Source organism: Porites lutea, chromosome 6 (assembly GCF_958299795.1).
Source record: "Porites lutea chromosome 6, jaPorLute2.1, whole genome shotgun sequence".
Lineage (NCBI taxonomy): Eukaryota > Metazoa > Cnidaria > Anthozoa > Scleractinia > Poritidae > Porites > Porites lutea.
This window is the reverse complement of record NC_133206.1, coordinates 22057693-22072061: the sequence shown is the minus strand read 5'-3', so window position 1 is coordinate 22072061 and position 14369 is coordinate 22057693. Positions and strand designations below refer to the sequence as shown.

At 39.8% G+C, this 14369-nt stretch overlaps 1 protein-coding gene across 1 annotated transcript in view; it reads right to left on the bottom strand.

Moving 5' to 3' along the window:
• Positions 1 to 8352: 8352 nt before the first annotated feature.
• Positions 8353 to 14369, bottom strand: part of LOC140940897 (glutathione hydrolase-like YwrD proenzyme) — a 31526-nt gene continuing 25509 nt past the window's right edge. Inside the window, exon 8 of the mRNA XM_073389860.1 lies at positions 8353 to 9266. Within this exon, the coding sequence (XP_073245961.1) occupies positions 8955 to 9266 (312 nt within the window). The 3' untranslated portion in view covers positions 8353 to 8954. The remainder of the gene's footprint in view (positions 9267 to 14369) is intronic.

Sequence of the window (14369 nt, the reverse complement as noted above, 5' to 3'; positions counted from 1 at the left end):
GGTTAAAGCCGAGTGAAATTGGCAAAGTTCAGAGCTCGAGAACACTACCAATTTCCCTGGAAATATGGGGCGCTTTCCATTCAACCAAAACGTCTGGTTTGAATTTTCGGCAATTTCCAGTTGCAAATAGAGCAGCATTTTCAAAAATTTCCAAAAAAGAGGACAACCTCGCTTGATATACCCAAATTTTCAAAAAAATTTCTCGGAAGTTTTCTTTGCATTCAAAGGCTTTCCTTCCGGAATTTCAAGAAGCTTCGGTTGAATGGTTCCGGCATTTCGGAAATTCAACCGTTCCTAGAATGTATGGAAACTTTTACGGAAAATTTCTGTACCATTTGCCGCTGTTTCCAAATTTTGGAAAGTTATGGTTGAATGGAAATAAAGCGTCCATGGTGTAAGCGTAGTCTACAGGATCCCCAGGGCATTGTCTAAGGGAAAAGCCCTGGGAATGAGCCTAAGGGAATTCGCGATATTAGGAAATCCCTCAGCCTTCCGGCATTTCTTGTAAACAGGGCCTAAGACCATGTCCACACGAATCTGGACATTTTTAAAACCGCATTTTTTATCCGGATTAGTCTCAGGGATGGGGCATTAAACCCCTCTGGAGAGCAACCTCGTTCCCTGGGCTTTTTCCCTTAAAAAGGGGAGGAGCGCCCCTCTCATTTTTTGAGGGAAAAAGCCCTGGGAACGAGGTTGTCCGGTAAGCGGTTTCAAAACAGTGCGGTTTCGGTCAGCGGATTCACTGGTTTCCTATGGAAGGCCGATTTGTGTAAAAAAGACTGGGGTTTCTGTTAGACTATCGAGGATGAAACGGAAAACAAACGACACTGAAAAAAGGGGAAAAAAAAACACCCAAAAAAATCCAAAAAACAAACAGACACAGACACACAGAAAAAAAAAAATTCGGTATCACGTACGTGCATTTGTGCCTACAATTGTAGGTTCAACCAGTTTTCAATGCCTTCCGGGAAAGTCCAGTACTATATTTAATTTCGATTTCTTTTTTTTCTCCAGCAATGCAGAGCGGAATTAAAAAATTTAATTTCAATAATAAATTTCATGTCGTCAAACAACAACATCATCATCCTTATTTCTATATCGTTTTCAACATCGGTTTTGCTGTGAAATGAAATTAAGAGGTCTTTTCAAAATAAGGAATAACAATAATCTATAAACAAGAGATCATAACAGGAATCTTGTCTATAGAGTAATTCCTTTTTTTTTCCTTTTTTTAATATAAACGTTACTGGTAACATCTATAAACCTGAAGAAGGTTGGTGTAATCAGTAAAAATATAGGCTGGTAGGCGTTAAAGGGGAAGGGGAAGGGTAAATTTGGCCGCACGGGACGCGGGAGGGACAAAGGAAAGGAACGCTTGCAAGGAGACCATTGTTTTCTCCATTTTTTACGCTCAGATCTAGCCTGCGAAGCGCAGACGCATTTCCGGTCGTCGCTTCTCTCCCTCCGAAAAATAGCTATTTTTCGGAGGGAGAGAAGCGACGACCGGAAATGCGTCTGCGCTTCGCAGGCTAGCTCAGATCCTGAGCGTGAAAATATTGATTGGTGAAAATTCATTAAATGTCAATCTTCGACTTAATACCTTTTTCCGATTGGTTGAAAACAACATCACGCCATTTGAGTAACTCAACATATGTTGTCGGTGAAGCGTGATGAGATTTCTCTACGGGAATTCATCGTTAGCTTGAAAGGAGAACAGAAAAAGCAGTTAAGGTACCGTATGAAGGAAAAGGCCTGTCAGCAGATGAGTTTTACTGACTGGTTTTAAAAAGTATCATCTCCCAACGGCTTGTCGGTTTTACTCACTAGAAGAAAGAAAGGAAAAATCATGCTGCCTGTTTGCTTGTTATCTGCAGTTTGACCCTCGTTATCAACGGCAAGATCGTTGAAGAAGAACCAATCTATAACCCTCAGCGATTTTTGGTTGAGGACTTCTTCTTGCTGGTTATAAAACCGCCAGGAACTTACTTTAATAATGAATATTCCGCCTTCTTGCAGATCTTCGAAGTTCAGCTATTCTTTTCCCGCTACCAGCTTTTTTCTCAAAAACTAGAATCTCCACCATGTCTATGAGGGCATTCGAAGTACAAGATATCAAAAAAGAAAACTAAACGTTATTAAAAGGCAAAAAAATTCCTTTTTAGGCCTGTTGAATTTGCTGAATTTAGTTTGTGCAACTTAAAAGATATTCAAATTTCGCTCCTAAACCGTTCTAAAATAAACTGGTCAAATGCACCCTTTCCTCAGAGAGCAAGGCCGCGCATTGTGGACGTTTTGGGGCACTGGGACCTAAACTTAATTTTAAAAGTAAGATGGCGCCTGTAAAGGAAGGCATGATTGATTTTCTCCCGTTTTTCATCTACTTTGCAAGGTAAGTAGCGATAAAAGATGGATCAAACAGAATGAACTGTATTTTTTATCTTTTTAAACAGTTTTAGAAGTGTTTGCGGGAAGATCTTGATCCTCACCCTCGAAGCTCGGGCGTTTAAGTGATGGGCTTATGCCCCACTCTTTCAATGGTTCAATCTCCCCCTTCGGAGAATTTTCAACGCCTTGATTTATAAGAGGAAGTCGGTGCGTTTCCAACAGCGTATGAAGGTTTTAATTTATGTGCAAATTGGCTTTTTTTGAAGTCTTATTAAGGGCCATGTAGCAGCTGCTCGGAAGAGATGTCACCAATGGTGACCCTGATGTCACCAACGGTGACCTTGATCCCAAACAATACTAAAACAGTTTGAAGAATGAGATGTCATTGTTTCCTGCGACCAATTAGGAGAGACCTTCCGCGCAGCTCCTACACGACTTAAAAGTGCAATGCAAAGCTGGGCCTTTCACCTGGGGGTGGGTGAGTGAAATTTTAAGATTTCTGGAGATGAAGTTGATGATAAGAATTATCAGGAAGATCTGCTTCATTTAACCTTTTTTCTCTGAGGGAAGCATTTTTTTAGGGGGAGGGGAGGAGGGGTGAGGGCTGGGAGGGTCACATTTCAGGGGACTTATAACTTGAATGGAATCTTATATCATTGGAATTGAATTTAGTGCATAACTCTAATAAGGCAAATATGAAAATAACCGTTTCTAGTTGTGGAAAGGTGAATGATAAATTAGAAATTAAAATTGAGATGTCCCCATCATGAAATTCGTGTTAGGAAAAGAAATACAGTCGAACCTCCATGTGCGACCATTTCTGTTAAGCGATCACCTTCCATAAGTGGCCGCCAATCCTAAACACCAAAATTTTCCAAGCCAAAGCCTTACAGCTTGAACCTCTAGTTAAGGACCACCTCCTGCAAGTGATGATTTTCCATTGTTTTTGACCTGTTGTAAGCGACAACTTGACGCATTCTCTGATCTCTATTTTCACCATGGCCACTATGTTACTTAATAGAATGTACAAAGAACATTAGTGACAATATGGACTTGGACACATATCCTAACTTAGACATTCTATGCATTAAATTATCTTCCATAAAGAAGCTGTGCCTGGACCTCTTCTCGGAAGAGACCCCCTGTTCAATTCTTGTAAACAGCCTCCTTCTTTAACCCTTTAAGCCCCAATATCCACATACAAATTCTCCAAACTGATCCCTATACATTTCCTTTAAGAATTAGTTAAGAGAATTTGATAAAAGATCAAAGTATTTTCTCTTAGGTGATCATTTTATTAATTCTCATAACCTCATCTCATGATAATGTATGAACATTGTCAGGAGAAAATTGCTGTTGGTCACTATTGGGACTTAAAGGGTTAAGTGACCACTCAGTCTTTGTATTTTGGGTGGTTGCTTATGGGAGGTTTGACTGTATTACATTGAACTCACTCTTAACAGACACCTCTATAAGACGGACATCTAAGTAAAACAGACATCTAGAGTTGGCCTCTGAAGAAGCAAGATTACTGATTGCTGATGAAGATGATCATTTTTTTTTTCAGATCAGATGTTTCCAGCAGATGTGTCAAGACTTCAACAGCCAGGAGTTTGAACTAATTATTATATTTGGCATTGTAAGTGCTGTATACATTGCTGTGTGTTCCAGCTCCTGGCACTGCAACTGGTCTGCGGTGTCTGTTGAAACGGTCTTTAAGTCGTCGTTTAAGTCAAGTCAAGTCAGTTTTTATTTAAACTCACACAGGATACTAATTAATACAAATCAGTACTTATAAATATAATAATAAAAGATTGTGAAGAAGGAAAAGAAATTTTTCAATTTTAGGTTCATTGTGCAGAGTTTGGGACACCTAAATAGTTCGTAGAACTAACCGAGGCTCATATAACAGCTCGAGGGCTACATATTCTGTACATATTAAATTGTGCATACCTAGTACGGGCCTTACTTAATTCTCTCTATATTCCCCTGAGTATTTTACCCGTAGTTGAAATAAGTGCCAACCTCTCTTGGGGGGCGCACCTATAACAGGGAAAATGAAATAAGCGCCGCGACGCTTATTTCAGATGCTAATGAGACTTGATGACAGAATGGTGATAATTATGATGATAATGTTAATGATGTTGTTGATATAGAAGAAGAAGAAGAAGAAGAAGAAGAAGAAGAAGAAGGAGAAGAAGAAGAAGATGATGATGATGATGATGATGATGATGATGATGATGATGATGATGATGATGATGATGATGATGATGATGATGATGATGATGATGATGATGATGATGATGATAACGACGATAGTGATGATGGTGGTGATGTTGATCCGGGGGGGGGCTTTTCTTTACTAAAATCCAAGATCAGATCAAAAATCCGGATCATAAGGATTTTTCGTTGAGAAAAGAAACGCTGTATCCAAAAAGGGATTGTTTTTCATTCATTTCCATTTATTTCGACGGTATCCCGGAGAAAGAATAATACGGCTACTGACAACTTGGTTGCAAGTTTGCTGATCTTTCATTGTATTCTGGACGGTTAGCTTTAGGATACTGCTTTAGAAGGGCCAAATGAGGACGAGTTTTGGAATAAGATGCGCGGGAAAATTAAATTCAGAAGTCTTGCAAGACGCGCCGGCGAACCTGAGTAGCAGTTTTTTTCCTTGGAACTAGAACAATGCAGGTCCTGCTTGTATTGGTAAAAAGGATAAAATCCATCGTTTAATTCATGACTGGTTCAAAAATGGCCGTATAGGTAAGCCGTCTTGTCAAGAAGCTGAGGTATGTGTTAAAATTATTTCGAGTTACCGCTGGCAATGTTAACTCTTTTCGGATCCGTAGTAGAGAAACGCTTCGGATCATGTACCCAAAGTATCCGGTTTTGGATAAACCCGTCGCCGCTTATTACTACTGCGTGCATGGCTCACGACTGTCTTGATGGATCCTCATTCCCCGTGGCGCCCCCGTCATCATCATCATAATCATCATTATCATCATCGTCTTCGTCGTCGTCGTCGTCGTCGTCATCATCATCATCATGATCATCGTCACCATAAATATTAACATCCAAGGGTGCGTTTCTTTACTAAATTCCAAAAAGGGATCGCGGATCCAATTGATCCCTGACAACGGAAGTGGATTCTTTGGATCTTACACAAACAACAGAATTGGATCCAAAACGATGACAACCTAGCCCAAAAATCTGACAAAAAAAGCTGCTGTCTATTAACAGCACAAGGTACGTTCGAAAGATATCAATTACCTTTTCGTTTTTCTAAAAAAGCAACGAAATGTTTTTTAGAAATAAGTCAAAAAGTCAAAGAAAACAAATTTGGACTAAAGAAAATAGTTGCGTGTCTCCTTTATTCCGTTACCTTTGCTATGTAATGCTTTGCTCGATTCTGCGGTGCAAAAATGACACCCTTGCAAATAGTTCTGACCAGCAGTTTATTTCATTAAACATCTGTACCACTTGTATACTATATGCTTTCATATCGTTCCATTATTGTAATGTATACTACCTATTAAACTCATAAAATCTTTATTACATTACATTTTAACCCTTCACCAATTTAATTTCACGAACGTTTTACTTTGCAAGCCTGCAATTTACTTTGGCAATGCAATTAAACACCGAACTGTTTGCTTCACTGAGAAATGCCTGAAATGAGCGAGTTGCTTGACATGACATTCCCGTTCTCGTTCCCAGAACCCGCCGTTTCTTGGTCACGTGGTGTTGAACAAATTAAGCCGAGGGCTCTAGGGACGAGAATGGACAATTCCATATTGGCAGTTTTGCGTTGAAGAGAGTGTCGGTGTTGTCTCGTATTGTTCTTGGCCAACCTTCCCCGCTGGAAATTCCCCGCGTTGCCCCGCAAGAAAAAGTTCTCTTTTTGGCCACATAAGAAATCTTTTATTCTCCGTCTGCCATCCAGGCTGCCCCGTATGGGATAATCTTGTTTTGTCGTGTTTTTGTGAAAGAGTGGTTACAAGAACGAAATGGACATTTACAAAGAATTTGAATTGCTTTCCCCCAAATTCTAGCCTATCGCTTTTAATTTGGGATCCTTGGTTAGTAATGATGCATCGAGGCTTACAGCTTTACGAATTGTTCTGTTGTTATTGATACTGGGTATTCATTGAGGACCTATCAGGGGCGGATCCAGGATTTTTTTTAGGAGGGGGTGCACTCGTCTCTTGCTCCACTTCAACACCAATAAACCACATAGTTTTTTTTTTTTGCAGAATACTAGTTGTATTAGAAAACCGCAGGTCATCTCAGGGGGGCGGGGGGGGGGGTGCGCACCCCCTGCACCCTCCCCCTAGATCCGCCCCTGCCTGTGCGCTTTTGTTTCGAACTTATTCACAAACACGATGGCTTATTGGCTAAATTTAATTTAGTTTAATAGATTGTATTTCTAGAGCCTTAGCCACAAAAAAATAAGGATCTTTACCTTTTTATTTTTTAAGTAAGCAAAAAACAACTCATTTTGGCAAGTTGGTATGCAGTGGCACCAGCGGGGACTGACTCTCCTCCCCAGACCTGAGCCCAGTTTCGCGGGTCTGACGATTTTCTCGTTAACCCTTTAAGCCCTAAAACTGATCGGCATCAAGTTTCTCCTTGTATTATCTACGCTTTATAAAACAGAGAGGTCATGAGAATTGAGGACATAATCTCAGAAGATAATCTTTTTGATACTTCAACAACTGCTCCCCACTCTATTCTTAGGAGACCCATAAGGGTGACAAATGAGAATTTGAGTTTTGATATTAGGGGTTAAAGGGCTAATGAGAAAAGCCATTTACCTGCACTATGCTACTATATCGAGGTGTAAACCCGAAAAGACCCTAGCCACGTCCTGCGGCATATACATTTGCGGTACTTTTGCATTTGAATAGGCCATATCCGAGTTCCTGAAACCCTCACTTTCAAAATGAAGCCAAGTGCTCAACCTTTCTTGTAAAAATGAGTTTTATTTGCATGAGAATTAAAAATCATTTTCATATCAAAGGCTGAGAACTTAACCTCGTTTTGAAACAGAGACCCGGGGGAACTTGGAAATGGCCTATTGTAACTTTCTTTACATTTGTCCTTTACGTCAAACGTCAGTCCCAGGCTTGTCCCCAATTTTTTAGGGAAAAGCCCTGGGAAAGAGTGACGAGATTAGTCTCCAACAACACATCCTCACAGCCACTCGGCTTAATTTGTAACCGAGAATGCCGTCACCGGATGCTGGCGTAAGGCGACGAGAGACAGACACTGGAAACGAAATTTAGAAACGCCTTCTAACTGAAATGAAGTTACGAACTACGATTTTTATGAAAAATTATAGCAGATATACCACATTCTATGAAAACATATTACTGCAGTTTTGTCTGTTTACTTGTTTTCATTCTTTGATATATTACATATACTAGTATTGATAAAAGCTGATTCGCTTGTGTAAACATTTCCAGGAAACATTTCTATTCCCGTAATCTAAATCATGTTCCTACCGTTTACGACAAGTCTTTGAAAATGAAATTGATCATTTAAATACCTTAATGATTGGTCCATTTAAGCGCAATGTTGTGCATTTTCCCTGAAGCCCTTTGCAAATTTCTTGACGCAAAGCTCTGTCCCACGAAGTGGCTACTGAGCATAAACGTTCACTTGAAGGGATCTGATCAGTTCAGGTTTCTGGGAAACTGCCCACCTACCCCTCCCCTAAGCTAACATCAACACCTTACTTCCCACTTAGGATAAAATGTTGGCTCAGGGGAAGGGTAGGTGGGCAGTTTCTCAGAAACTTTAATTGATCCAAAGGATCTATGTCATGTTAACAAGCACATATATCCCGAAATGACGGAACAGTTTCATTTTAACTCAGTCTACTGTTGTGAAAGAAAAAAAAAAAGATAACCAATACCCGATCGTGCTTTGTTTTCCTATTGATGGAATCACTTGATGCCTTTCTTTTAGATTTTTGAGTACGGCAGCAGTACACTGAAAATAATTAGTCAAATTTTCTGCTCAGCTTGAACCAATTTATAACTGTACATGACGTTCCACCTCGAAGATCTCAAACAGTGAAACTGAGAAAAAGTTCGTACCCGCTAGAGTTCCACAGATTAGTCACTACACAGTCGCCACAACATTGCAGATGTAGGTTTGTCTATTAGAGCGATTTTCGTATGACCTTGAAATGAAAACGCGAACAAAACAGAAACAACAAACGAACGGAAATAGAGCGATCTGATTGGTTTATCGAACGGACACAAAAGCACGTGACTTTTGGTTGGTTAAGCGAACGGTCGGGTGAAAAAACTTCATGCCCGAGAACTTTCTAGAAATCAACCTATACTTCGCTTTGACGTCATACTGCAACACCATTGGCCAATCGAACAATGCCTTCTCCATGTTACGGTTTTCTTTGGCGGGAAAACAAACAGGCCATGTTTTGATCTTTTCATCCATTGGCTGATAAAACAAATAACGAACACTTACCGAAACCATTTTTCAAGGTCATACGAAAATCGCTCTATTCCATATGAACTAGTTGACCCAGGCAGAGTTCGTCATAACCCAATAGCCATTCCATCTGCTCTGGGATCAGACCCTGTCCAGTAAACAGCCGTATCAAGTCCATTTTTGCAAGGTGCTATTTTGCGGGCGATTATTTGTCCCCTTCCAAATACACTTCTTTCATGCCCACAGACAGGGAATTCAATTTCGTGCCCAAGCCTCTCGAGTTTCGTGGCAACATCGCTTGAGATGCCTTCCTCTAAGAAAACTAAGCCAGTCTCTTGTCCTTTGGTATGTATACAAAACCTTGGTTTGTCTAACGCTTGTTGAGGGTCCATCCCAAAATCAATCATATTGAGCAAAACCTGATATAGAAAGAGAGGAAAGTCAAAGTCCCCTGATTTCTCTTTAAAGTCTGACTTGAAATTTGACAGTTGGCCGAGAGTTAAAGGGACTACGGCACAAGGATATGGCTGTTTAAAGCCAATTCTCTGCTACTGTTATTACGTAGTTCCTTTAACCATACACAAGCTGCTCCTGTGGAGTTATTAAGGGCATATAAAAAAAATTCATGAGGGACCACTAACCATTAATAATATCTCTTTTGCTGCTTTTTGCACTTTCCTTTGGTACTGTTTATTAGGCTTTGTACAGGGTTCACACAAAAAAATGCAACCATTTTTCAAGGACCACATTAGATTTTCAAGGACCACCAACTAGGAATATAATTTCACAGATTGTACAAAAGTGCACATTTCCAGTCTATTCTAATAAGACTTTAACCCTTGAACTGTTTACTTCACCTTTTCAGTTCACTTGTCTTAAATTGATAGTTAATTATTGAATAAAACATTGAGCATTTTGTGTAAATAACCTTTAAATTCTCCGAGCTATGATTTATATTCTGTCTTAGACAACCAAACAGCATCAAAAACACTTTCCAGGCCACTACATTCAAAGTTGAAGAAACTTCAAGGACTTTTCAAGGACTTGCACAGAAATTTAAGGACTTTTCAAGGAAAAATGGAATTCCAGGACTTTTCAAGACTATGCGAACCCTGTTGTAAGGTAGTTGTCGCTTTTGAGTTTCTGGACGCAAACCTTAAGTGGGACCATTCAAATGAGAGCTACTGAGCAGTACTTTCCTGTGGTACTGTTTATTAGGCTTTGTAAGGTAGTTGTCTCTTTTGTGTCTCTGGATGCAAACCTTGAGGGTGACCATTCAAATGAAAGCTACTGAGCAGTACTTTCCTGTGGTACTGTTTATTAGGCTTTGTAATGTGGTAGTTCTCACTTTTGTCTCTCTTGATACAAACCTTAAGGGTCACCATTCAAATGAGAGCTATACTGCGGAGTACTTTGGTGGGGTTTAATGTTTATTAGGCTATACAAGGTAGTTGTCACTTTTGTGTCCGCCGATAAAATCTTAAAGTGTGTCCGTTCAGTATAATACGTACATTGCTGTGCCGGATCCAGACCTTCGGATAAGGGAGGGGGGGGGGAGGAGTGGGTGGTGGTCATCCAGACCGTTAGATAAGGGGGGAAGCCTTTCGGGCCTCGGTTTGGTCTAAAAATAAGGTGGGGGGGGGGGCAGGCCTCCGGGCCCCTCCCCTGGATCCGCCACTGCATTGCAAAAGAAGACGACTGACCTTCGGCATCAACTTAAGTTAACTTATCCAACAAAAGTTAAGCGATATTATTATTCATTCAAAATATTTCCCCAATTTTGATTTGCTAAAGGCACACGCACAATTCACCATAACCAGTTACTGATGACCAAATTTGGAAGAATTTTGTGTTTAACGAGGGAATGACGTCAAAAATGCAGCCCACTACGGGTTAAGGCACCGTTACCGAGAAGACCTGGGGATGAGGTTGAGTTGTTTGGGTTGTGAAAAAAAAATGGCGGACATTTCACTCGTTTCAAGAGAAAGAACTACAGCTGGAACTAGGCGAAACAAGACGCTGTGTGAGCGTATATTTGGGCGTGGTCGTACTACGGGTATGATACTTTGAACATGTGTTATTGCAGCTAAAGAACTGTCATCATATCTTACCAGAGAAGACGAATCCTTTACTCCACTTGTTTGCTGAACCACACAGCTTATACAGTACGTCCCAATCCACAACAAAAATAGTGTCACTTCACGACAATGTTTGAAAATATGCACATCTTCAATGCAGACATGCTTGGAGCCAAATTACAACATAGGACATAAGTGGTTACAGCCCAGAGAGTAAGGTTTATCTCAGCTCCACTGATACTGACAGATGTGTTTTCACACCCATCACTTTGTACAGTGTATTCCGGTTACTAACAAGGGCAAATAAAGTTCCTTAAGTCCAGTATCCACAAGGATTAATAAGAGAGTAACACATTGCATAAACTGCTATAGGGCAGCACTGTTTACAGGAACATTGGTAACTATTAACATTTGATATACTACAATTTTCAACATTGCTTGAGAAAAGATGAGGCTCAAAGGTGGCAATATGTACACCTTTAAGTTCATATATATCCTCATTCCTATGTAGAGTTTGAAAATATTGTACTAATTTATGCATGGATGGTATTTCCAACAATACACATGTCCCTTCACTATGACTGTTATGATACATATCTCTAGCATGAGAATCAAATGCATTATATCCCCCAGCCTCAGTGCTGCAGATACCAAGACCAATAATTGCCACCATTAAAATGAATGAGTTGTAGTTCAGTGCCAAGAGTGTATTAAATGCTGTAACCTGTGAGTGGCATATACAGTAGTGATGGATGTTACAAGTATAACTGTCACTGTATTCAAGGTGCAAAACCATTCCTGGCAATTCTGTTAACATTGACATAGACTGTCTTACAAGCAGTGACAGACAAGAATATAATTGAATACCAACAATCATTATTTGAGTCATATCATCAACTGAAGTAATCTTTCTTATCTTACTGTAAATTAAAGCGCCCAGACTCACTGCGACACATCGTTGTCCACCATTTTCCCCAAATCCTGTAACATTTCCTTGACAGTATGGAGCATTAATTGTTTTTATAGCATCTACATAAACTGAAGGTCCTGGATTCTTCTCTATATCAGTACAAAGCTTAAATTGGCCAAAATTAACCCGGTGATTCAAACTGTTTTAAGTAGTATAAAATGGATAATTACATGTACAGAGGGGCAAATTCTTACTTAGAAGCCTATTTGGATATCTCATTCCACCTAAATCGCCTGTGCTCTGATGCTTGGACGACAGATACACCTTCCCTCGTTTACGAACTAGTTTTGGAGTTGCCCCTTAAGTAAAACCCCACACTGTTACAGTTCTTACTTCTGTACCTGTTTAAGTGTAAACCTTTTGTACTTTTAACGTAACAATGAATTTCAGACGACAATGGTGTATTTTTTCGAATACTCTTCCATACAAAAAGTGTCACTTTCCGTGTTTTCTGTAACAAAGATTTTATTTTATTCATTGGTAGTCTGCTGGGGGCATGACGGTAACCGGTCATTTCGTCCCATGGTCAGATCGTTGACATCGTTCCAAGTCAGATCGTTCCAACCAATAGTCAGATCGTTCCATAAAATAGTCAGTTCGTTCCACAAAAAAGTCAGTTCGTTCCACATATGAAAAGTCAAGTACATCTTTCTAAATTTGTTGAGTGAACTTTACCGAGAAGAAAAACGTTTCGTTCATACCAGAAGCTGATAAAATAAGAAAGGGCGTATGGAAAAGAAGGAATCCGGAATCCGGAATCCGGAATCCGGAAACGGAAACGGAACCGGAACCTAAGAGATAAAAATTGGAGACGTTTCTGTCTTGAGAGTGTCACTAACAATAATTGCTCGATCAAGACTTTTCATTCCCACATTATATTTATCTATGGTTATTATATTTTTTACTGTCGCACTTTTTGCGTACGGTGCAAAATTTTTCTTCGAGAATTTCATATACGCGTGAGCGTTGCAACTTGGGATCATGATTGACATGAGTACTCCTCCTCCTTTTGCCGCCTTTCCCTCACAATGGATAAAACACAGAGCCTTTTTTAAGAAAAGAGTAACTTAGGCTCAAGAGAAGGAAATGAATAACACAGCGGTCTTAAACATCACAATAATGGCTGTTTTTCGCAGTCAATCGACTTCTGATTAGTTGTAGTCTCGATCTGTCGACAGTTGCTCGACCTAAAGCTGCAGTCACAGTTTATGACTGCTAGGAATAACAGTAGGATGCACTTACCTTTTTTTTTTTTGCAAGTCACTTTCCGAATGTGAGAAAATCTGTGGTATCACGATCACTGTGCTGAAAATTTCCCAAAACAATGATAACAGAGGACGCCATCTTGAATTTTATTGGGAACTGGTTTCAGTGCTTCCCAGTTTACCCCAGTCTCAATTTAAGTTCCGGTTCCGGTTCCGTTTCCGTTTCCGGGTCCGGATTCCGGATTTTCCATACGCCCAATAATAAACGTTCCAAAGTCGATTCGATCCATCCTAAATCGTTTGAAAACAAACAAGAGACGATTTCAACCAGCCACGGGCATTGATCGATAGTTTTGAAAGATATAGCACAACAAGTAAAAGCTAAGCCGTTCTGAAGGTACAGTATTTTGAAGCGCTTGTAACCAAAATATTTCTTTGCAGCGCCCGATTTATGCAAATTTTGAAAACAACGCGAGTTTCGAATTACTATCTCGATTCTATGGTAATTTGTCATGCCGAAAATATAATGACTAACCTGATTTAAAGCAATGAAATCGTAAGTTCTGTTATAAATAAATTTCCCACGACGAGAACTCAATTCAACTTCTTTTATTTCCTCCACAACACAATTTTCCTTCTGTACACCTAGCTCATTACCTTCTCTTGTCGTCACCTCGCTGCCATCAAAACACTCTAACACAAAACTTGCTGATAATGCAAAATCCCGACGCACAGCATCGTATGAAAAAACACAACACGCAATACAAAAACAAGTACATTAACCGTCACCCTACTAAACAAAATTGAAGAAGAATTGTTGCAGTTATCACAGTAGTTCCAAAAGAAGCCTCAGACCCTTTTGGTTTCAGTTGTTGACAATCGTCTCTTCCTTCATTGGAACAGATTTTTATCACAGGCAACTCACTGTGTTCCGCAATGCAAAATCAAAATCACTATTGTCACACTGATAACCAGCTACACAAATCTTGCGACTCTCAAACTTGTTCAACATTCCTCTATTCCAACTCTTATCCATTTTACACGTACACTCCTGATATTCCGATTTGTTATTACGTCTATGGGGTCCATGAGTCTTTGATGTCATTGAATGTCTTGATAATTTCCTTTGTCTTTCTTTGAGTTCGCGGACCAGCCCATTCCGAAAACACTCAGTGTTATTTTTTAGTGCGGGCCTACCGCGAACAGTGTGTGCATTTGTAAGTTTAACCCGGAATAACATGATTGAACAATATATTAACACGTTCCTCG